The sequence below is a fragment of the Notechis scutatus genome, chromosome 2 (genome assembly GCF_049901735.1).
Source record: "Notechis scutatus isolate UNSWTSFEM ecotype Mainland chromosome 2, rNotScu1.2, whole genome shotgun sequence".
Classification (NCBI taxonomy): domain Eukaryota; kingdom Metazoa; phylum Chordata; class Lepidosauria; order Squamata; family Elapidae; genus Notechis; species Notechis scutatus.
In genome coordinates, this window is record NC_142010.1 from 25281459 (window position 1) to 25304408 (window position 22950).

General features: G+C 42.1%; 1 protein-coding gene across 2 annotated transcripts; it reads left to right on the forward strand.

Moving 5' to 3' along the window:
• The first annotated feature begins 1868 nt into the window (after nt 1-1868).
• Nucleotides 1869-13096, forward strand: LOC148131933 (L-amino-acid oxidase-like). 2 transcript variants are annotated; one of them, XM_087954073.1, is made up of 7 exons: nt 1869-1962; nt 4605-4831; nt 6744-6850; nt 9221-9422; nt 10149-10202; nt 11462-11598; nt 12163-13096. In XM_087954073.1, the coding sequence occupies exons 1-7, from the start codon at nt 1893-1895 to the stop codon at nt 12965-12967; spliced, it is 1602 nt and encodes a 533-aa protein (XP_087810199.1). In that variant the 5' UTR covers nt 1869-1892; the 3' UTR covers nt 12968-13096. The 2 variants fall into 2 exon arrangements, with proteins under 2 accessions (XP_087810199.1, XP_087810198.1); XM_087954072.1 differs by having other exon boundaries at nt 11462-11531; nt 12163-12358.
• Nucleotides 13097-22950: the final 9854 nt, after the last annotated feature.

The window sequence follows — 22950 nt, forward strand, 5'->3', positions numbered from 1 at the left end:
GCAGGAGTTCAGTTGCATCAGATATCTTGGTTGACTTTTATGCTTAAATGCAAGCAGTGCTTTGCTGAACTCTTTTAGAACATAGAGAACATAGAATAATAGACTTGGAAGGGACCTTAGAGGTCTTCTTAATCCAACTCACTGCTTGAATGAATTTGTAATTCTGTGAGCAACTCAATCTGCCTGCCTGTTTTGCCTGATTTTGGGTAAAAGTTGCTCTTTTTTTATAAAAAAATCAATATTTATATAAATATTTATAATATTTATACACAAGCCATGCCCAGCCAGTCACATTACCACCAAGCCACACCCACAAATTAGGCCACACCCACAGAACCAGTTAGTGGTCTCTGGGATTTAAAATTATGAGTTTGGTGGTCCCGAGGTCCAAAAGGTTGGCGACCCCTGCTCTAGATGATGTCGACTGATAAAACATTTATTTAATTAGGGTGATTGCTGGAATCCTGACAGATGACTCACTACAGAATGTAGGGCAGTAGCACTGGCATTGCCTGTCGACCTGTTTCCTCTGTAGGTGAACTGATATTGGTCGAAGTTTGATGGAAGGCATGACCTAAGGTGTGGAAGAACCAGCCTCTCGAAGCACTTCATCACTACAGATGTTGGTGCAATGGGTCTATAGTCATTCAGGCTGTTTATTGTTGTTTTCTTCGGGACTGGAATGATAGTGGCTGCTTTCAGACATGATGGAACACTGGCAGGGAGATGTTAAAAATTCAAGCCTAAAATGGGACTAGAACTCAGAGTTTCTTGTTTTCTAGGCCAGCACTTTAACCACTATTTTGTTTAAAAAGGAGGAAGGAATGTCAAAATAACTTGTAAGAATTGCATGTGAAAACTGGGTTGGAGGAAACAAACTCGTAAATCTGGAAACATCACAGATAACATTTCAAACTAATCTCCCATAGAATGATGCAAAAGACTGAGAGAGGTTGTAGCAAATTACAATCTGAGATGAACCTATTAGTAGGAATGGAGACTAGAATGAGCAGCAGTACTTTGCAAAGTCAACCTGAAGTCAAGATGTTTGTTATTTATTTGAAAACTACTCGCTCTGGTGGCTGGGCGTGACAAGGAGTGACTGTGAGGGGGGGGGGGGCGAGGGGGGCCTGGGCATGGCAAGCTGGCCCTTGACGTGAGTGACATTGAGTTGCTCAGGCCCACCCAGTCACATGCCTACCCAGCCATGCCTACCCAGCCGGTCATTAAGGCAGAGAACTGGTTGTTAAATTATTCGAATCCCACCACTGGATGGATTCCCCCAGTTGGAGAAATGCTTCTTTTTTTCTTTCTGCTTGCCAGGGTAGCTTTCTCTGCTAAGTTTGGCAGAATCCACCCAGCCCCTCCCTTCCCTGTCAAACTTAGCAGAGAAAGCTACCTGGCAAACAGAAAGAAAAAAGGAGCGTTTATTCAAATAGGGGAGGGAATCCACCCAGCTCCTCCCTTCCTTGTGAAACATACCAGATAAATCTTTCCTGGGAAGCAGAAGGAAAAAAGGAGCATTTGTCCAAATTGGGGTTGGGGGTGGGAATCCACCCTTTGCCTTTCAAATTTTGCCAGCTTACCTGCTTCCTGTTTGCCAGCATGTCTCCAGGTGATTTTTGTTCTGGCACGGTACTGAGTTGGCTCCATGTTCAGTTGCCTGGGGCAACTTGTTCTGCACCCACCTGGCTACGCCCACCTGGTGCCCACCATCCGGCCACACCCAAGTGGTTGCATCCACCTGACCGCGCTCACCCAGTCATCCGTGTTGAGCTGGCTGCACCTAATCCTTTGACCTGGGCATGCCCACCTGATGACACTCAGGTGGCCACGCCCACTGAGACACGCCCACCTGGCTGCAATGAGTTGGATCCATTCCCCTCAGCCAGATGCCTCCCGAGTACAAACAAGAGCACAGATTCGCATCCTTACCCTGCTCATTGAACATGGTCAAGTCCTGTAAGTATTTCATTTTTTGCATTGACATTATTTTAGAAGCCTTATGTACTTTGGGGTATGATGAATTTTAGCTTTGCATGTGATGAATTTCCTTTGGAATCAAAAGGAAGAAGTTACTTTGCAGTGCTTCTGTTAGCAGCTACTTAGGTAGGTTTATCTTCTGGATCATGCGGTTACTTTCTGCAATAATAGTAATAGAACTTAGAATAATAGGGCTGGAAGGGATCTTGGAGAGCTTCTAGTTCAACCCTTGGCTCAAGCAGGAGACACCATATCATTCTGGACAAGTGGCTGTCCAGTCTCTTCTTGAAAACCTGGAGAATATCTTAATATTAAATGCCTTAAATTGTTTGGGTTAAAGAATTGCTGACAGAGCTATGAGCATATCTTGACGTGCTCCAAATCATGTCAAGCATCTTCTTTTTGGGAATCCAAAGTTAAAGGTTACTACAAGTCATTTCTACTTGTTAATTTCCTAGTGAAAAAAATAATTTGCCCAAAACATACTGAAAAGCCTGTTAGGTTTGATCAAAAATGGGCTGCACTTAATGCCCATGACTTGACAAAAAGACTCGATTTAGTGGGTTCTCCATAATTCATAAAATTTATTTCTACATTCTTCTTCTTCTTCTTGACATTTTTTTCTTCACAGACAGAACTGGGGAAAGATAGCGTGTAACTACGTCCACTTCTTCCCCAACATCCCCCTCCAAATATGATTTGATTTTTCTAATTCAGCAACTTGCATGAGGAAAAAAAAATCACACTGAATTAAGTGAAGCATTTTAAATCGTTTGTTTAGTTTTAGACTGCTAGTCCACCTTTCGTGCAAGAGCTCAAAGGAACTTCCATCAAAACCTCCTTTCATTATATCTGTGCCATTCTGTGAGGTTGGCAGAGAATGATTGACCTAGGGCAAAAGTCCTAACGTAACATCTTAATTACCAAAGTTTGCTGCTCTTGAAAACCACAGCTTGTTCCTCTCTCTGTAGCCTAGGTTAGCATATTAGAACTGCAAATAACCAGAGGATCATTAGATGGAAATAAAGATGTATACCCATTTGCTGCCTTCTATTGGTCCTCTACATTGTAGCTGCCCAGATGTCGCTGCCTTTTTGCTTCCCCCTCCCTTATGTTTCAGCCATGTACAATTCTTGAAGACTTCCTACACAAGAATATGCAGTTTTCATGGCAGGTTTTTTCAGAAGTAGTTTGCCATTGCCTCTTTTCTAGGGCTGAGAGAAAGTGATTGGCTCAGCCGTCTTTGTGCCCAAAGCAGGACTAAAGCTCAGACTTGCAGTTTCTAGCCTAATGTCTTAACCACTACACCAAACTACATCTTTATCCTTTCTATAGTAAGGAGTAAAAGATTAAAGCCATCTTACTCCTCATTCCAGGTTCATGGTCCAAACTAATATCCCACTATGGTGCATTTTAGGAAAAAACAAAATGAAATATTGCATTCGAGGGCAAGATTATAGTTAATTAAGCAGTCCTTTGATTGTTTGATTGTGACTGCTATCAAGTCATTTTGTAGCATATTCTCCGTTAATATCTAACCTAACCATGCCTAACTTAGTCTTTCAAGACTCCCAATGGTGCAGTCACTCCCACTGTAACTGTGTCCATCTTGTGCCTGGTTGTCCTTTTCTTCTCTTTTCTTCCATCTTTCCCAGCATCCAAGCCTTCTTCAGATAGCTATGTATTTTCATCATGTGTCCAAAGCAGTATAATTGGATTCTGTGTTGATTTGTTTGATGATCCATTGGTTGTTTTTCTGGCTGTCCATGGTACTCTCAGGAGTCTTGTCCAACACCAAAGTTCAAAGGCACCAATAATCTCTTCCTATCCTGCTTCTTTAAAGTCCAGTTTTAACTTCCATAGAAAGTCATAGGAAATATCATGGCTTACATGATTCTGATCTTTGTAAGTTGATTTTTCTACATCCCTACTAATCAAGATCCCTTTCATCTTCATGAAACAGTAGGATGATAGAATGGTTGTACAGATAAGAAAAAAAAAAAGAATGTTCCCAGATGATTACCACATATATTTTTGCATAAATTTATAGATTGGTTAAAATTGTCACAAGTTAGATCATTGTTCATTCAGCTATTAGTAATTATGAGTGTAAAAAGGATTTTGATGTTCTTCCTTAGCCATTTTACTAACTGGTTGTTTCAGCTACTTGAAATGAGATTTCTCATGCTGTATGCCCACCCAACTGACCAGCTGTCCCAACCGGTGAGCTAACACCAAATACTTATTTGAATGAAGATTTCTCCAGAAAAGATCCATGGCTTCAAAATTAAATTAGAATTAAATTAGACTGTCTACTATTGACCTCACCCCTTTCCTAAGAGGTCTGTAGGGGGCGTGCATAAGCGCACCAACGTGCCTACCGTCCCTGTCCTATTGTTTCTCTTATTCTTCTTTTATTTTTCTTATATGTACCCATTTCATGTATTCACAACTATGTATACACTTATACTTATTATCTTGTAAACAATTGGCAAATCAAATAAATAAATAAATAAATAAATAAAATAAATGCCTGACTCAGGAAAGCTGGTCAAAATATATTTTCATTTGATGTCTCCCTTCCTTCATTTTTCAATCAAAGCTTGGCTTTTTTTTTCTAGCAATTTTGTCACTCGTACCAATTCTTATGACCATCTGGGTCTCTGAAAACCATGCCAATGAACAGGAAGATTGGATGAAATGTTTTGAGGACCCTAACTACGAGGAGCTGTTAAATATTGCCAGAAATGGGCTGGAGAAGACTTCAAAGCCAAAAAAAATTGTGATTGTTGGGGCAGGAATAAGTGGACTCACTGCTGCCAAATTACTGAAAGATGCTGGACATCAGGTAATGGTGTTGATGGGAAAAGGCCAATCTTCAATCTCAACCCTCAATAATATGGAGAGATACCTGTGGTCAGTGGTGGGGGAGGTATTAAAAATGTTGTGCTCCATTGTAATATCTCAACATGACCCCATCATTAAAAGATAGGTCAGTATAATTCAAACTTTACATCAGTGGTTCTTAAGCTGTTTGTTTGACCCAATTATCACTTGTCCCAGTTTCCACTAAAGCCATTATCCTCACAAAAACAAAACAAACAAACCGAAACCAGACTGTGCTATTTTACAAGAAGCACCTTGCAGCAGTGATCCCAAATTGGACTTTCGACTCACAAACAAGCAATTACAAATTCCTCCATTATCCTCCAGAATGTTGTAGTAGGGAGCTTTACTTTGCTAGTCAACAGTGTACAGCAGCCAAAAAAGCCAATGCAATCCTAAGTCGCATTAACAATGGGATACAATCAAGACCAAATGTGGTACTAATACCACTCTATAAAGCCTTAGTAAGACCACACCTGGAATACTGCATCCAGTTTTGGTCTCCACACTATAAAAAAGATGTTGAGACTCTAGAAAGAGTGTAGAGAAGAGCAACCAGGATGATTAGGGGACTGGAGACTAAAACATATGAAGAACAGTTACAGGAACTGGGCATGGCTAGTCTAGTGAAGAGAAGGACCAGGGGAGACAGGATAGCAGTCTTCCAATATTTGAGGGGCTGCCACAGAGAGGAAGGGGTGAAGCTATTTTTCAAGGCACCTGAAGGCCAGACAATGAATAATGGATGGAAACTGATCAAGGAGAGATTCAACCTGGAAATAAGGAGAAATTTTTTGACAGAGCAATCAACCAATGGAATAGCTTGCCTTCAGAAGTTGTGGGAGCTTCATCACTAGAAGCTTTCAAGAAGAGACTAGACTGCCATCAGTCAGAAATGGTATAGGGTCTCCTGCTTGGGCAGGGAGTTGGAGTAAATGACCTACAAGATCCCTCCCAACTCTGTCAATTTGTTAAGGCATTTGTTAGTTGGGACTGACTTTAGGAGACAACGTTCATCTTCATTTCTTAAGCCAAAGAGCCACTGCTGTTTGGAGACATTGCTGTGGTCATGTGGCCAGCATGACATCACACTGCAGCATAGACTGTATGGCAAAACACGATACAGTTACCTTCCCACATGCTCGGATGCAGTACCTATCCATCTATTTGCATTTACTTGCTTTCACACTGCTAAGCTGGCAGGAGCTGGGACAAGTGATGGGAGCTCACTTTGTCTCACAGTACTCAGGTCTCGAACTGCTGATCTACAGACTTTTAATGGTCTAAAACTTGGTATCTTAATCACTGGGCCACCATGTCCTTTATTACCCTCTAGGTTATGCCTAAATTACCCCCAAGTTTAGGAACCACTGCTTTATATAGAAGGAGATGGCAAAGCAAAGAACTAAATCAAAACTACCAACGTTTCACACACTTTGACAAACACATGAGCTTGAGTATTATTATACTGACCCTTCCTAATGCATTCTCTCTATCAAAAAAAAATCAAATTTTTGATAACTAGCATCAAATTTTGTATTTGTGGTATTTGAAAATTACAAAAATTAAACTACATTCTATGTTATTTGGTATTTGATAGGACTGTAGATCTCAACAGATTAAGAGATTTATTTGTGGATGTCCCCTTGTTTCTTATTCAATTGGAAACATTCTGTTAGATTAAACTAACTGTTAAAAGTGCTGCTTGTATGCTTCCCACAGACGTTTGAATATGAATTCTTTTATCAATTAATAGCATTGCTTGTCCAGAAAAATCTGAAGTTTGTTATGTTTGGGGAAATAGCAATTTGCCAAAGAGAAAGAGGTAGGAGGAAGCAAGAAAAGCTGTATTAATATACTGTATTTGTTCCTAGGTTCATATCTTAGAGGCTAGCAACCGTATTGGTGGCCGGATAAAGACTCATCGAGAGAAAGATTGGTATGTGGAATTGGGAGCGATGCGCCTACCTAAGGCCCACAGGTAACAAAGAAGCTATGAAACCAATAACCCCCCCCCCCACTTCTAGTATTCTGGCTTCAGTAATGGCTTTCAGAGTTTCTCTTATCACTTGTTCCTCTCTTCCTAAAAGTCTCTTCCTTTCCCCCTGATCTTTTTGGATCTTTTCAGCAATTTTACCCAGGTCCTCTTCTCAGGCTTGTTGATATTCAGTTGTCCAACTGGCCCAAGCAGCTTTCTGACTCTTGGTGGTCCAGCTCTTAGGGCCTTTAACAATGGTGGGATTCAAAAATTTTTACTACTGGATCTGTGGGCGTGGCTTGGTGGGCGTGGCAGGGGAAGGATACTGTAAAATCTCTAGTCAGAGGTGGTATTTGCTGGTTCTCCGAACTACTCAAAATTTCCACTACTGGTTCTCCAGAGATGGTCAGAACCTGCTGAATACCAGCTCTCTCCCTAAGAGGTTCTCACAGTTTTAGATTTTTTCCAATCTTCACATTGTAGGGGCATCCACAAGGGTTCTCAAAAAACCATGGCACTGGTAACTATGTAATGGAAAGCGCATCTCTTTTTAAAATGCAGCATATGTGTGATGCAAGTAAAAAGGATATTGGGCTTTGATCACAGGGTGGCATTATTGTAAACTATCTGGAAACATTGTGTTGTAGAGCGGCGGTAAAGATAGAGATGGACGCAGGCTCGAAAGTTAACAGGCTTTATTCTAGCAAATAAAGGGTCGCCGCGGCTGCCGAGGCTAACTGGCAGTCAGCTGGCGGCGACGGCTGATGCCGTTTGACAGCTCCTTTTATAGCCAGCTGTGAAACGGCATCAGCCAATGGGAGCGGTCGGTGCTCCCGCGCAGGCGGCGGACCAGAGAGAGAACTTGTCAGTCTGTGAACACAACACATTGAGTTTTCAATTCCTGTACTCTATACACAAGGATGAGCACAAAGCCGACTCCTGCCATTCTGTCCTCATCGCTATTTCTCTGTTTAGAACATGGGTATCAGGGTTGTTTGACCTTGGGGGGCCAGGATGGGCATGGCCAGCTCGATGTCACTCGTGTCGAGGACGACTGTGAGGGCCCAAGTGTTCTGCTAAAGAAAATGGAGCTGGGAGTGCCTCCCGTGGCCTTCATGAGCTCTGTTTTTGGCTGTGACGGCCTCCTGCAGCCCTCTGCCAATGAAAACAGAGCTCAGGCTTCCAGAGCTCCCGAGCTCCATTTTTATTGGCAGAGGCACCACGGGCCAGCCCTTCACTGTTTCCAAGGCAACCCTGTGGACCAGATCTAAGCACCCCGAGGCCTGGATCTGGCCCCCTGGCTTTCTAAACCCCTGGTTTAGAACTACTGTAAGATTTCAACTAAACATTGAATTGTAACTCATTGGACGTTATCTCACAGAACAGAGATTTTAAGTCTCCCCACAAGCTCAAATCCAGCTAGAGGGGAAGACTCCAACTAGTGACTGGCAAAATCTGATTGAACTTCAGGCAGCACATTAAGCTTGTGCTACTTCAATCAACATTTAATCCAATTGCTAGTAAAGTACGATATATAGTACAGTTAATCCTCATTTAGTGACTATCTTGTTTAATGACCATTCACAATTATGACATTGATGAAAAAGTAAGTTTATGACCAACCCTTGCTTTTACATCCTTTGCAGGTCTGTAAAGCGAAGGAAAGCTGAAGTAAGATCAGGGGTGGGATTCTACCAGTTCGCACCTATTCGCTAGAACCGGCTGTTAACATTCTAAGCAGTTCAGAGAACCGGTTGTTAGAAGAAATTACTGCCCTAATCCTGTAAGGAAGGCAGGAAGGAAACATTCTTTGCTTGTGTGGAGTAACCATTCAAAGTTACAATGGCACTGAAAAAAGTGACTTATGACTGTTTTTCACACTTACGACTGTTGCAGGATCCCCACAGTCATGAGAGGCCAGGCGAGGAGATGCGTACCTCGATGTGAGTGATGTTGAGTTGACCGCGCCAAGCCAGTCACATGACCACCAAGCCATGTCCACCAACTAAGCCACGCCCACAGAACCGGTTGTTAAAAATATTGAATCCCACCTTTGAGTAAGATCATAAGCACACTGGTGGTTTCACTTAGTGACTCCTTCGCTTCAAGTTACTGCCTTGCTTAACAATACTTTGTTCCTCTCTTTTAAATACTTTTTCATATTTTCCTAGAAGTGATCCTCCATTATCTCCACTCAAATCAAAAACTGAAAAGTTTGTGCTTTCTTTTGAAGAACATCTGCAAGGAGCACCTAAGAGAGATACAAAGCCAGATGCAGAGAAATATATTCCCACCTTTTTTCCTACTCTTTTCAATGGTGCAGTAATTAACCTGCAGTGACTCACATTTTTTTTTTGCATTTTTTTTCACCAGAATTTGTCGTGAATATATTAAGAAGTTCAATCTGTCATTAAACCCCTTTGTTATGTCCAATAAAAATGCCTGGTACTTGTTCAGAAATAGAAGAGAAAGGGTGTCAGCTGTGAATGAAAATCCAAATGTGTTTGGATATCCAATGCGTAGCACTGAGTTGGGAAAATCTGCTGAAGAGCTCTACAAGAGTACATTGGACAGGGTAGGTATGACTTTATAGCATTGACAAGATGCTACTCTGCTCTCAGTTCAGATACTGACTCCTCTTTCTCCAAATGGTGAGATAATAATCATATTCTGTTATGATTGTCTATACATAGATAGAGACACAAAGTATGCCTTAAATTTATAAGTTTTAACATCTCAGTTGCATTATTTGCTATAATACAGGTAATCCTTGATTTACGATCACAATTGAGCCCAGCATTTCTGTTCCTAAGTGAGACAGTTATTAAGTGAACTTTGCCCCAATTTAGACTCTTTCTTGCCACAGTTGTTAAGTGAATCATTGCAGTTGTTAGGTTAGTAACATGGTTGTTAAGTAAACCTGGCTTCCCCATTTACTTCGCTTGTCACAAAAGGGGATTGCATGACCCAAGGACACTGCAACAGTCATGAATATGAACCAGTAGCCAAGCATCCAAATGTTGATCACATGACCATGAGGATACTGCAATGATCATAAAGTGTGAAAAATGGTCATAAGTCACTTTTTTCAGTGCCTTTTCAGTAACTTTGAGCAGACACTAAATCAACTGTTGTAAGTTGAGAACCCTTGTATGACTGTATGATTGTAAAACATCCATTGTATGTATTGTATGACTGGAAAACATCTAGAGTACTTAGAGTAGAGAGCATGCAAAACGTGGCTGGGATAATTTTATATATTTTTTGTTTATCTGCTTCCTTTGTTTATGACTCTTGTCAGACAACAAAAAATTGCACGAGGCTGAAAATGAAATATGACTCATATTCCAGCAAGGTAAGAGAATTACATGGTAAGAGTGGTCTTAAGGGCAACCTGGTTTAGAATGCATTGCAGTAATCCAAATGAGAGATAACTAAGGCAACTAGAAAAAGATTAGGGTAATGGGTTTATTGGGTTAGGTCAGTGATGGGATTCAATTTTTATTACCACTGGTTCTGTGGGCGTGGCTTGGTGGGCGTGGCAGGGGAAGGATACTGTAAAATCTCCAGTCTGAGGTGGGATTTGCCGGTTCTCCAAACTATTCAAAATTTCCACTACCAGTTCTCCAGCTGAATACCACCTCTGGGCTAGGTTAAGTTAAGCAAATCTTTTCCCTTCCCATCCTCATTTCCCCCAGGGAGTCAGAGAAAAGCCAGCCCAAGTTTTTTCTTAATATTTTCTCCTTTCCCAGTCCTCAAGGTATGCTTCTATATTGTCTACTTTTGTAATGGCTTCTGAATGTTTTAATGGCTCCTTACATATTCCCACAAAACGGAAGTTGAAGATAAATCAGAAATTATCAACTGAGTTTAATGATGTCTATGGAGATTCTCAATCATCCAGGTCATGGTTGTCCCAAAGGTGTTTTTTTCAAGAGGCAACTGGACCTTTTCCTTGAAGACATTTTGCTTCTCATCCAAGAAGCTCCTTCAGTTCAGTTCAAATTGAAGAAGCTTCTTGGATAACAAGTGAAATGTCTTCAAAGAAGAAGAAAAAAATCCAGTTGCCTCTTGAAAAAGCACCTTTGGGAGTTTAATGATAGTCTCTTTAGAGAAGTGGAGATGGCAAATCTTATATGTTGAAGGAAGATTCTGGATCAAGCCTTGTATTTGCTTTGAGTTGGATGAAAGTGAAATTAAAAATAAATTTGTAAGAGAAGAGCAGGCAGAGCTGGAAGGTAGAGTTAAGGTGTTATCAGCTTAGAAGAGTTGTGTTCCCACAAACTCGCCAAGTCCAACTCCTCCTGAATTCTGCTGACTTATCTGGTGCCAAATTAGTGTTAAATTTTAATTGACCAGATTCTTGTGCATAGGCTTGAATAAATCTTCTATGCTGCATCCTTATGAATGCACCTGATTCTTTGCACCTGACATTAATCTGGTCAACTGATGTTCAACACTAAATTGGTTGTAGCAACACAATGACTCTAAACCAATGACATACTTAACTCCATCCCTCAGCTCTGCCTGCCCTTCTCCTACAAAATTAGTTGTAATTCAAAAGGGAAGTATTTGTATTTTTTCCCCTCACCAATTCCATTTTTTCTTTAACAGGAATATTTAATTAAGGAAGGAAATCTAAGCAGTGGGGCAGTAGCGATGATTGGAGATCTTTTGAATCAAGGTGCCGGATACTATGTGTCATTTTTTACTTCTGTCTTGAATTACATAACCTACTCAGATGAGAATGGGTAGGATTTTGGCATTATTTTGATCGTTATGAAACAGTGTTCACGCATAGATTGATTTATGATCAGTTCTCAACCAAACCATTGCAATTTTGAAAGTACATTGACAAACAGCAGACTGTCCGGAGGAACAAATATGATTCCTTGACAGGAACCTTATGAGGAATGGCTGGGGGGTGTTGCACATGTTTGGCCTTGAGAAGAAAGAACTGTGAAGAGACATGATAGCTTTCTTCAAATATCTGAACAGGTGTTAGGTAGAAGATGGAACAGTATTGTTGAGAATTGTTTCAAGAATTAATGGCTTTCAGATAGCTTCCTAAATATAGGTAGTCCTCAACTTATGACCACAACTGAACCCAAAATTTCAATTGCAAAGCAAGGCAGTTGTTAAGTACCCCATTTTACAACCTTTTTTGCCACAATTATAAAGTGATTCACAGCAGTTGTTAACTTTGTAACATAGTGGTTCAGAGAATCTGGTTTTCCCATTGACTTTGCTTGACTATTCTGATTATTCTTTTACTTCTTTCTTTATTCCTATTCCTTCTTCCTCAACCTCTTTAGTTTTGAGGAAATCACAGGTGGATTTGACCAGCTGCCAAACAACTTCTACCATGAAATGTCCAGGATAATCCATTTAAACAGCAGAGTGGAAAAGATAATTCACTCCGGCAAGAAAGTGAGGGTGTTTTTCCACAAGGAGGATGAAGATGACTCATCATTGTTGATTGTTGACTATGTTCTTGTCACAGCAACCGCAAAAGCCACACGACTCATCAAATTCCAGCCCCCTCTTTCCCATTTAAAGGCTTATGCTCTGCACTCATTGCATTATGCAAGTGCTACTAAAATTGCCTTGGTTTGCACAGACAAATTTTGGGAGAGGGAAGGAATCCGAGGTGGGATATCCATGACTGATCATCCAACACGGTTAGTCTCCTATCCCAGTCATGACTTCCCTGGTGGCCTTGGGGTGCTCCTGGTCTCATACACCCTGTATGATGATGCTGACTTCTTTGTTCCTCTTAGTGATGATGAATGTCTTGATGTAGTTATGGATGACCTTTCAAAAATCCACAACATCTCCAAGAATTATCTTGAAAGTGTGTGCAACAGGCACGTCATTCAGAAATGGGCCCTGGACAAGTTCTCCATGGGGGCCTTTTCTTTTCCTACCCCATACCAGTATAGCTTTTTTGTCAAGGCTTTGTTTCAGAATGAAGGTAGGGTGTACTTTGCAGGAGAGCATACAACTTACCCTTTTGCTTGGATTGACAGTGCAATGAAATCTGCTATAAGAGCGGCAAGTAACATTCATCTTAATGCTCATAAACCTATATCTCAGGAGCTGAAGGAATCAGCCTCGTGATTCAGCTTCTTTCAGATGAGGGAAAGTTTACTTTATGCTTCTTGCTGTTGAGTGGTGATCCGTTTGTGATCATTAATAGCCGATTCTTAAGAGATAAGGCGATAGATTTTTAAAGAGGAAAGAGAAGATTATTTCATGATCCTGATTGCTAGAATAATAATGCTGATAATTCATAGTATTATCAAACATGAACATAAATAAATGCAAATGCTTACTTTAAAAACTTTTCATGTTTACTTAATGCAGAATGAAGAATAGACCATTGGAATAATGATGTAAAAAGTGCTAGATCTGTGTGAAGCTATATCATATGATGGGCACCTGAATATCATTTGACAATTTCCTTAGTGCCTTATTCCATTGTTACTCAACCTATTTTAAGATATATGGACTTCAACTCCCATCGCTGACCGGGGTATTCTGGGAATTGAAGTCCACACATCTTAAAATGGCTAAGATTGAAAAACACTGCCCTTTTTCTAAGCTTGGACTAGATCTGTAAACTTATGGGCATGGATTATATAAAAGCCTTCATTTATCTACTAAACTCAGAAGTATAAGAAATACAGAATCTTCCACTGTGTAAGGTTGTGCTGAATATTTCATTCATTTTCAGAATATTTTGTAGAAAAACTATACATTTTAGTATATGCAATGGCCTCCTCCTGATTATCACCACAAAGTAAAGTTGGTGAAGACTAGTTAAGCTTTGATCAAAATATGTACTTAAAAATAGACAACTCTGCAAATATTCACTACGAATTTGGAGAAAATCAAAACCATGTTCCATAGGTGTATTTTTCATTTATTTATTATTTGTGCATATTTTTTCCTTTTGAACACATGATTTTTTAACCCCAGAAATAAACCTTTTTAGCTGCAGCTGTAAAATGAGAATAAGGCTGGGAAGACTGAATGCACTATGAGAATGCAAGTACATAACACCAAACAAGTCTCTGGAGAGAAAGCCATGATTCTTCACATACAAATTCACAGAATGTAAAAAGCTGGAAGGCATCTTGGAGATCTTGGAGTTTCTTGTTATGACTTTTGCAAGAACTATAAGCATTTCTGCCCTATCTTCCTAACGACACTATATGAAGATAGCTATCATGTCTCCCAGTCTTCTCTCTTCCAGACTAAATACTGTATATTCATTGCTTACAATATTTGCTTATAGGTTTTTGTTCTGCTGAACATCTTGGAGATTTTGATTGTTCTCTTCTGGGTGCACTCCAGTTTGTTGATATCGTTCCAAAAATTCAGTGCTCAGAACAGAATGCAATAATCAACCAAAATAGACTAGAGAGTTCCACACTATTGTATAGAGAGTATATAATGAAGTACCTGTTCTGACCTACTGAACTTTACATACCTTAGTCAAAAAAAAAATTGTTCTTGGCTGGAAGCACACAAGATAATCCAAATGTGCACATTCAGTCCAAGCTTGTATGCTAAAAGTTCTTACTAAATGACAAATGCAGACAAAGACACAGCATCAGAACCAATTCCAGCAAAAGGTTTGGCTTGGTTCAACAAAGAATATCAAAATAAAAGACAATCACAGAAAATTTGCTCTAGTTTTCCAGTGCCCTCATGTGAGTACTTAAGTCTCTTGCATGTCTTCAACATCCCTCCTAGAAGAGACTAGAACAGGGGTGTCAAACTCAAGGACCGCAGGCCAAATCTGGCCCACGAGGTGATTAAATCTGGCCCATGGGGCCAGTCTGGAAAAATCAAAGAACTAGCCCATGGTGCCTCTGGCAGTTAAAATAGGCCGTGTGTCCTCATTTTCACCCTCCGTGGCCTCCTACAGTACTCTGCCAGCCAAATATGGGCCAAAATCCAGGTAAAAAATGGGCTGGAAAATGGGCCGTGAGGCCCATTTTGTGCTGCAGGAGGCCATGGAGGGCAAAAATGAGGCACAGGGGGGCTGAGAGCAGACCGCTGCATCCCATTTTGGCCTGCAAGGTGCTGCAGGGGGCATCCATCCCGCCGCCTGCTCCTCTCGCCTCCCCACCACTGGCCGGCGGAGGAGAAATACAATGCTGATTCGGCCCTCGAAGAAATCCAGTTTGACACCCCTGGACTAGATGCTGAAGTGTAGAATACATACGTATTTGTGAGCAATATGGAGTGAGGAGATTTCTCAAAATTGATAAAATACTACAGGTAGTCCTTGGCTCATAATGGCAATAGGTACCAGAATTGTCATTGCTAAATAACACAGTCATAAAGTGTGACATCACTTGACTGTACCTCATAGTAATGGCAATTCTGGCAGTCCCAGTTGCCTTTGTTAAAAAGGGACTATGTGGATTGTTAAGTGAGGACCTCACATTACCACAATTTTCAACTTCTGACTTCCCCATTGACTGTGCTTGTGGGAAGCTGGCAGAAAATGTTGAAAAATCATGGTCACATGAAAGGCAGCATTGTCATTGCAGGCTGGGCACCAAGGATCTGGATTTCAGACATATGATCATAGGATGCTGTGACAGCTGGGACTATGAAGACCCATCATAAATACAATTTGTTCAGGGCCATTATAACTTTGAACAATTACTGAATGGTTGTAATCTGAGGATTATATCACTGTCTTCTTAAAAATAATAATTGGTTCCTGTTTTTCCCTCTTAGAAGTTGTGGCAGTTGAGTAGCATAATAGGGGGGGAAAAGAAGCTTTACAAAAATATAAAACATATAAATAAAATGGGGATTTAAAAATGTCTTGAAGGTTATAGTTTTCTTTTCTTTTCTTTTTTTTGAAAAAAAGTTTTATTGATTTTAACAACAAACAAAAACACATAGAACATAAAACATTAAACATAAAAACATCCTCCTCCTTCATGAATTTACAAACAGTGTATCGGTTGGTTTACCACTTTTCTTTTGTGCATCCATTTCATAGTCTCCATTGTAGTTATATTACCTAATAGCTCATATTATCAATCAACAATTATATAGCCTAATATCATTATTAAACAATCATTTGACTATAATTTTGTTAATTCATACTTTAACGAGATAATACTTTAACGAGATAATTTACTTAATTTATTTTATAACAAGTCATAAAGTCATACCAAGTCTATTCTTAATAAAATTTTATAAAGATAGTATCAAAGAAAAAAAAAAAGAAATATATATTCATTATTTCCTAAGTTTCTAAATATTCTATTATTATATTTTATTGTCTAGCCATTGATAAAAAAAGGTCCCAAATTTCATAGAATTGTTTATCTTCTTGTTCTCTAATTTCAAATGTCAATCTACTCATTTCAGCACATTCCAATATTTTCTTAATAATTTCTTCCTCTGATAGTATTTTCTCGCTCTTCCAATTTTTAGCAAATACAATCCTAGCCGCTGTTAATACATTTACAATCAAATACTTCAAATTTTTATTATATGTATCAGGTAAGATTCCCAATAAAAAAAATCTCTGGTTTCAAATCTATATGTTTCTTTGTCATTTTTTCCAACCATATGCGAATTCTAGTCCAATATTTTCTAGCATCCTCACAAATCCACCACATATGGTAATATGAGCCAGGTATCTGATGACATTTCCAGCACTTTTTGGATTTATTCTTGAACATTCTTGCTATTCTTGTCGGGGGGAAATGCCACCTGTAAAACATCTTATACAAATTTTCTTTATATGCTGTTGACATTGTCATTTTATAATTTTGAGACCACAGTTTTTGCCATTTCTCCAAATCAATCCCATATCCAAAATTCTTCCCCCAAGCAATCATCGTTTCTTTAACTTGTTCTTCCTGAAGGTTATTGTTATATTCTGAGCATGGGCGCAAGGAACAGAGACGAGACAGAGAGCTAGTGAACTTCAACTCTTTATTTAACGAATAAGAACAGAGCAAAAACCCTGGGCAGCAGCAGCTCTTTTATAGAGCTGGCTGCTGACCCGTTAACCAATGATTTGTGTTCCAACGTTTAAATTGTACCCAATGAGAGATGTTCAACTAATAGCCAATCAGGCTGCTCCGTAAGGACCAATCCCTGCTCGCTATCCATGGGCCAATCAAGGTGCAGGATTACGAGCCTGCTTTTCTCGTAAGGTTGACAAGTTTTTATTAAATAGTTTTTATTAGTTCATAACACCCCTCCCCCAGGTTCTGTTTGAGGAGTGCGGTAACATACTCGTAGATATGCAGGTCGTTTTACCTCCCTGTTTGATTTTCGCTGCTCCACCGGTTTTTGTCTGCAGTCCGGTTCGGTGGAGCGCTTTCAAGGTTTTCTGATATGGCTAGTTCAGTTTCTGTGCAGGAGGGCTCGGCGCGGCTATCGTTGTTGTTATCCCAGTCTCCTAGGCTTACTTCCGGGTCCCGTGGGCTTGCCTCCCTTGTGCTATTTCCCTGCGGTGATGCCACCCCGCTTCCTGATTCTTCTTCAGGTTGCGCGTTTCTTTGGTTGGGTTGCTGGGTCCCCTTGATTACGTCGTCATCTATTTCATTTTTGGCCTCCTCGATATCCCCTCCCCTTTAGTTTGCGAATTAGGGGAGTCACGGGAGGTGGGTAGCAGTCTGGATCGAAGCTGATCTATATGGCGTTTCCATGCTCTCCGTCATTAGTCTGTAGGCGGTAGGATCTGGGGCCGGTGGGTTGGGTAATGGTTGCAGGGACCCATAATGGGTGCCAGAAAAGTTTTTAGCAAACACCAAGTTGCCTACCTTGAATTCACGGCACTTTCCGCTAGATCCGAAAGGTTTTTCTGGTGAATAAGAAGGATGTAGACGGTCAAGGTGGGAGCGAAGTCTCCGCCCCATTAGCAGTTCGGCAGGCGTCTTATTAGTGATGCTGTGTGTGGTGATGTGTTGAAGCAGGAGTATTCGGTTGAGCTTGTCGTCGATGTCCCCATAGTCCATTTTATGTAGGGTTTTTTTGTGAATTGTACCATTCGCTCCGCCCTTCCGTTGGCCGCAGAGTGCGCTGGCGAGGTTAGCGCATGGTGGATGCCCGGTCCGCTAGGTACTGTTCAAATGCCAGGGCAGTGAACTGGGGCCCATTATCAGAAACTAAAATGTCTGGTAACCCATGCGTTGCGAATAATTTATTCAGTTTGTTAATGACTGACTCCGTTGTGGTTGTGTTCATCTTCTGGATTTCTAGCCAGTTTGAATAGGCGTCAACTGTTAATAAAACGTGTGTCCTTTGGTGGGTCCCGCAAAATCAACGTGGATGCGGGACCACAGACCGAGGGTTTCCCACTCGGTTGGCGTCGCTTTAGGTGGGGCATTGCTAACGTCTTGGCACTTCCGGCAAGTGGTTACCCAGGCTGCGATCTGCTTATCGATGCCCGGCCACCACGCGTAGCTTCGTGCGAGCGCCTTCATGCGCCACGATGCCGGATGTCCATCGTGTAATACTTTTTAGAACAGTCTGTTGTAGCCTCTCTGGGACGACGACTCTACCCCCAGAGAACGCAGCCTCTCTGGGAGAAAAGTTCTGTCTGCCGATTCTTGAATGGCGCGAAATCGTCGTGGAGTTGGTCGGCTGGCCATCCTCGTTTGACCCAGCTGAGAACTCGTGCCAGGACAGGATCCCGTTTTGTCTCGATGGCGATGTCTCTCGCTGTTAGTGGCGGCAAGTGCAGCGTTTCGATTTGGAGCGTCGTGAGGGTTGGAGCTGGGTCATTGACGGTTTCGGAAGTGGGGAGCGGCTTAAAGCGTCAGCGTGGGGAATGGCTTTCCCGGGCGATGTTGCAACAGATAATTGTAGGCAGCTAGGAACTCAGACCAACGAGTCATTCTTGGCGATAGTATATAGGGGTTGGCTTGTCTCCGCTATAATACCAAGCAATGGTTTGTGATCCGTGATTATCGTAAAGGCGCTCGTCCATACACGTATTCGTGAAAAGCGCTTCACAGCAGATACAACAGCAAGGGCCTCTTTATCGAGTTGGCTATAGTTCCTTTCAGCCCTTGATAATGTTCGTGAGAAAAGCATAATAGGTACTTCATTTCTGTTTGGTAGTACATGGCTTAAGATTGCTACCACTCCAAACGGTGAAGCGTTGCATGTAATAGTTAAGGGTAAAGTCTCATTGTACTGCATCAATACAGCGTCGGAGGTTAGTAAGTCTTTCACTTGTTGGAAGGCGCGTTCCTCTCGATGTTCCCAGACCCAGGTTGCTCTTTTATCGAGAAGTCTGTGTAGGGGCTCCGCTACGGTCGCCTTCTGGGGCAAGAAAATGTTGTAGAAGTTAATGAGCCCCAGGAAGGCTTGGAGGTCTGTTCTATTTTTAGGCGTTGGGCGTTTTTAATTGCTTTTAGCTTGTTATCAGTGGGATGAATTCCTTGACTATCGAGAAGGTATCCAAGGAACTCCACCCTCTCAGTACACAGTTGACATTTATTTTTTTTAACCTTCAGGCCGGCGTCTTTAAATTTTCGTAGAACCATTCTGAGATGCTTTTCTAAGATGTCTCTATTAGGGCGGCGATTAAAACATCATCAACCCCTTTTATGCCTTGTAAAAGTCTCTCCATCAAACTTTGAAAAATTCCGGAGCTACACTCACTCCGATTGGAGTCTATTGCACTTAAAAGCGCCTCTATGCGTAAGCGATAGTTTGTGCTTCCGCAGTTTCCGCATCTACGGGCAACTGTTGGTACGCTTGTGCTAAGTCTAATTTAGCGAATATCTTCCCACCACCCAGGGAGTGGAGAAGGTGTTGAACCACCGGCACCGGGTAAGCACTCTATTGAAGTGCGTGGTTCAAGGTGGCCCGATAATCCCCACAAATTCTTAACGATCCATCTGGTTTAATGGGTGTTACAATTGGGGTTTCCCAACGGGCGTGGTCGGTTGGTTCTAAAACACCCTGGGCTATTAATTTATCGAGCTGCTCGTCAATCTTTGGTTTTAGTGCAAAAGGCACCCACGAGGCTTAAGGCGGATGGGAGCTACTTCAGGATTAAGGTTAACGATATTGGGATCCCCTTGTACTTGCCTAGCTCTTCTGAAAAAACGTCCTGGAATTCTTGGACAGAGACTCCTCCCAGTCGTTGCTCTCGGCTCGGTGGACACCGGCTACCTCGATTCCAAGCGGGCGAACCATTGTAGGCCTAATAAGCTAGGCCGGTCACGGTCGGCTGACGGTCAGCGGTAGTGATGCGATACGATTTTTGAAGGAGACTTGGACTTGGCTGGAACCGACGACCGGGATTCTGTTGCCCTGGTAATCCTTGAGTATGATTCTTTGGGGCTGAGGTCCTGATGACGGATGGCGGGATTAGTTGTTTGAGGGTCTTCCAGGAAACCATCGAGAGAGCGACCCGAGTCGACTTCCATCACGCAAGGTTGGTTCTCGATGGCGACCTTCACTTGGATCTTTCTTGCATCTAAGGATGTAGCGTGGCCGATGGTAATGGTTTGGTGTGCCTCTTCTCGTCTCGTTGAAGTGGCAGGTTCTTTGTTTCTGTAGGAGTGGTTGTTCCATTGGTGGTTCTGGCGATTTCGATTCGCAGGAGGATATCCTGAAGACTGGCTGCAGTTATTCTCCCTGCGCTTTGGGCTGGATCCTTGCTTGCTTCTACAGACCTTTGCGATGTGGCCTCTTTTCCCACAGGAAGCGGCAGAGCGCGTCGAGGAATTTGTAATCGGATCGTGAGTGGTTTGCCCCACAACCCGCGCATTGTCGCGGGAATCATTGGTTTTGTTGGTCTCGTTCGGACCGAGTCGGTTGACCTCTTCCTCATCACTTTCTGATGGGGATTCTAGGTCCTCATGGTGCGCCGTTGTTGAGTGCCTCTCGGGCGAGGCGAGGTATCATTCGCGAGTTGACAGAGTGGTGCGTTGGTGCGGCGCATTCGAGCGGCCGACTTCCTGGTTGCTTCTGCTGCGGTAGCGTCTGCAATGGCATCGGCAAGATCGATGTCCCCTTTGGCCATGATCTTGCTTTGCACCGTCTGGTCATCTAATCCCAGAACTATGCGGTCTTGCAAGGCTTCTTCGAGGTTGGAAAACCCACAGAGGCCACCCAAGTTCCGGAGGTCAGCGATGAAGTCTGCAAGACTTTCGCTTTCCGTTGGTCCCTCTGGTAAAACTCATGCCTACGGACAAGTGTTGGCACTGCGGGTGCATAGTGGGCCCGTAGAAGGGGCGCGAGGGTGTCCCAATCCATCGATTTCATCTCAGCCGGTTTTGCAAGTGATTTCGCCATCTTAAATACGGCAGGCCCGCAATGGGTCAGGAATATTGCTCGCTTCTTGCCGGTCGTAGCGTCCTTTAAGTTATTGGTCTCCAGAAACATCTGGAACTGATCCATATACGAGTCCCAGTCTTCGTTTGCCGGGTCAAATGGAGCGGGTGGTATAGCACCGCTGGCCATATTGCCGTTGTTGGTGCGCCTTCAGCCACGTGCTCTGTTTGGCGCTCTGTAGTGTTCAGTCAGCTCTGTTGTCTCCGCATCCCACCTTCGTCGCCAGTGTTATATTCTGAGCATGGGCGCAAGGAACGGAGACGAGGCAGAGAGCTAGTGAACTTCAACTCTTTATTTAACGAATAAGAACACAGCAAAAACCCTGGGCAGCAGCAGCTCTTTTATAGAGCTGGCTGCTGACCCGTTAACCAATGATTTGCGTTCCAACGTTTAAATTGTACCCAATGAGAGATGTTCAACTAATAGCCAATCAGGCTGCTCCGTAAGGACCAATCCCTGCTCGCTATCCATGGGCCAATCAAAGGTGCAGGATTACGAGCCTGCTTTTCTCATAAGGTTGACAAGTTTTTATTAAATAGTTTTTATTAGTTCATAACAGTTATAGTTTTCTGAAATATCATTAATGGGCTATGAATGATTAGATATATGATATATATCACATTGAGGGGCTAAGAATTACTATTGGATTTAAGATCAGAATGAGTAATAAAGTTCATGTGCAACACAATACAACTCACCAAATGTAACTAGTAATTGTAATAGTTCAAATTGTTAAAATTCTATTCTAATTTTGACTGATTATGTGTCATCAAGCCAGGGCTATGTCTGGGTGATCATATATATGTTGATAGATATTCTTCATGACAATCTGTCCCTGACTGATATATCAGATCTTCCAATGGTGCGCAACCATTGTAACTGAGTCCATCCATTTTGCTGCCAGCCATCCTTTTCTTCTCTTTCCTTTTACCTTTCTTGGCATTAGAACCAGGTGTTTGCATAAGGCAGTGGCAGATTAAGGCTCACTGGTGCCCTAAGCACTGACAAATCTTGGTGCCCCCCTCCCTCCTTTGTACATATTGGACAAACGAAGCCAAGCTACATAAAAGTTTTGTGGTGCCTCCTTTGGGCCTGGTGCCCTAAGCACGTGCTTAGTCTGCTTAATGGTTAATACACCACTGGCATAAGGTGTCTAAATAGGATAATTTAAACCTGGTTATTTGGCCCTCAGGTGAGAACTTGGGCTGGTTTGTTTGATGAGCTGTTTGAGGATGGCATTCAGGTGGATGTATCTTGATCTGCTTAGCTTCTGGAATCGCTCCAGTTGGTTGGATGCTCCTGCTGGAGAAGAAGGCAAAGCAACAACATCCGTCTTATTGCTAAAAAAAATCTATGGAAGGCACTCATGCAGAGACCATGAGTGGACTCCTTGAACTGAAGGAGGTATTGGCCTTAGGAAATGAGATATACGTTATTCTGGCAGAGGTTGGTTTTCTTCGCAACGAGAACCTTGCTGGGAAGGCTTGGGGGAAAAAACACCATCAGTTCTGACATATCTAAAGAGAGAGGCTTGAAATTTTAATCTAATCTTAGGCTCAAACAACAAGTCATAGTATCAGAACGTAGTGGGACATTTGCTGGACAAATAAGCAGTGATAAGCAAGTCAGAGTCCCAGATGGATAAGGACTAAACCCAGATGAATGAGCTGTGAATGCTCCTACACTGGAAGTTTTAAAGGAGATATTGGACAACCATTTGTCTGAAATGGTATAGGGTTTCCTGCCAGAGCAGAGGG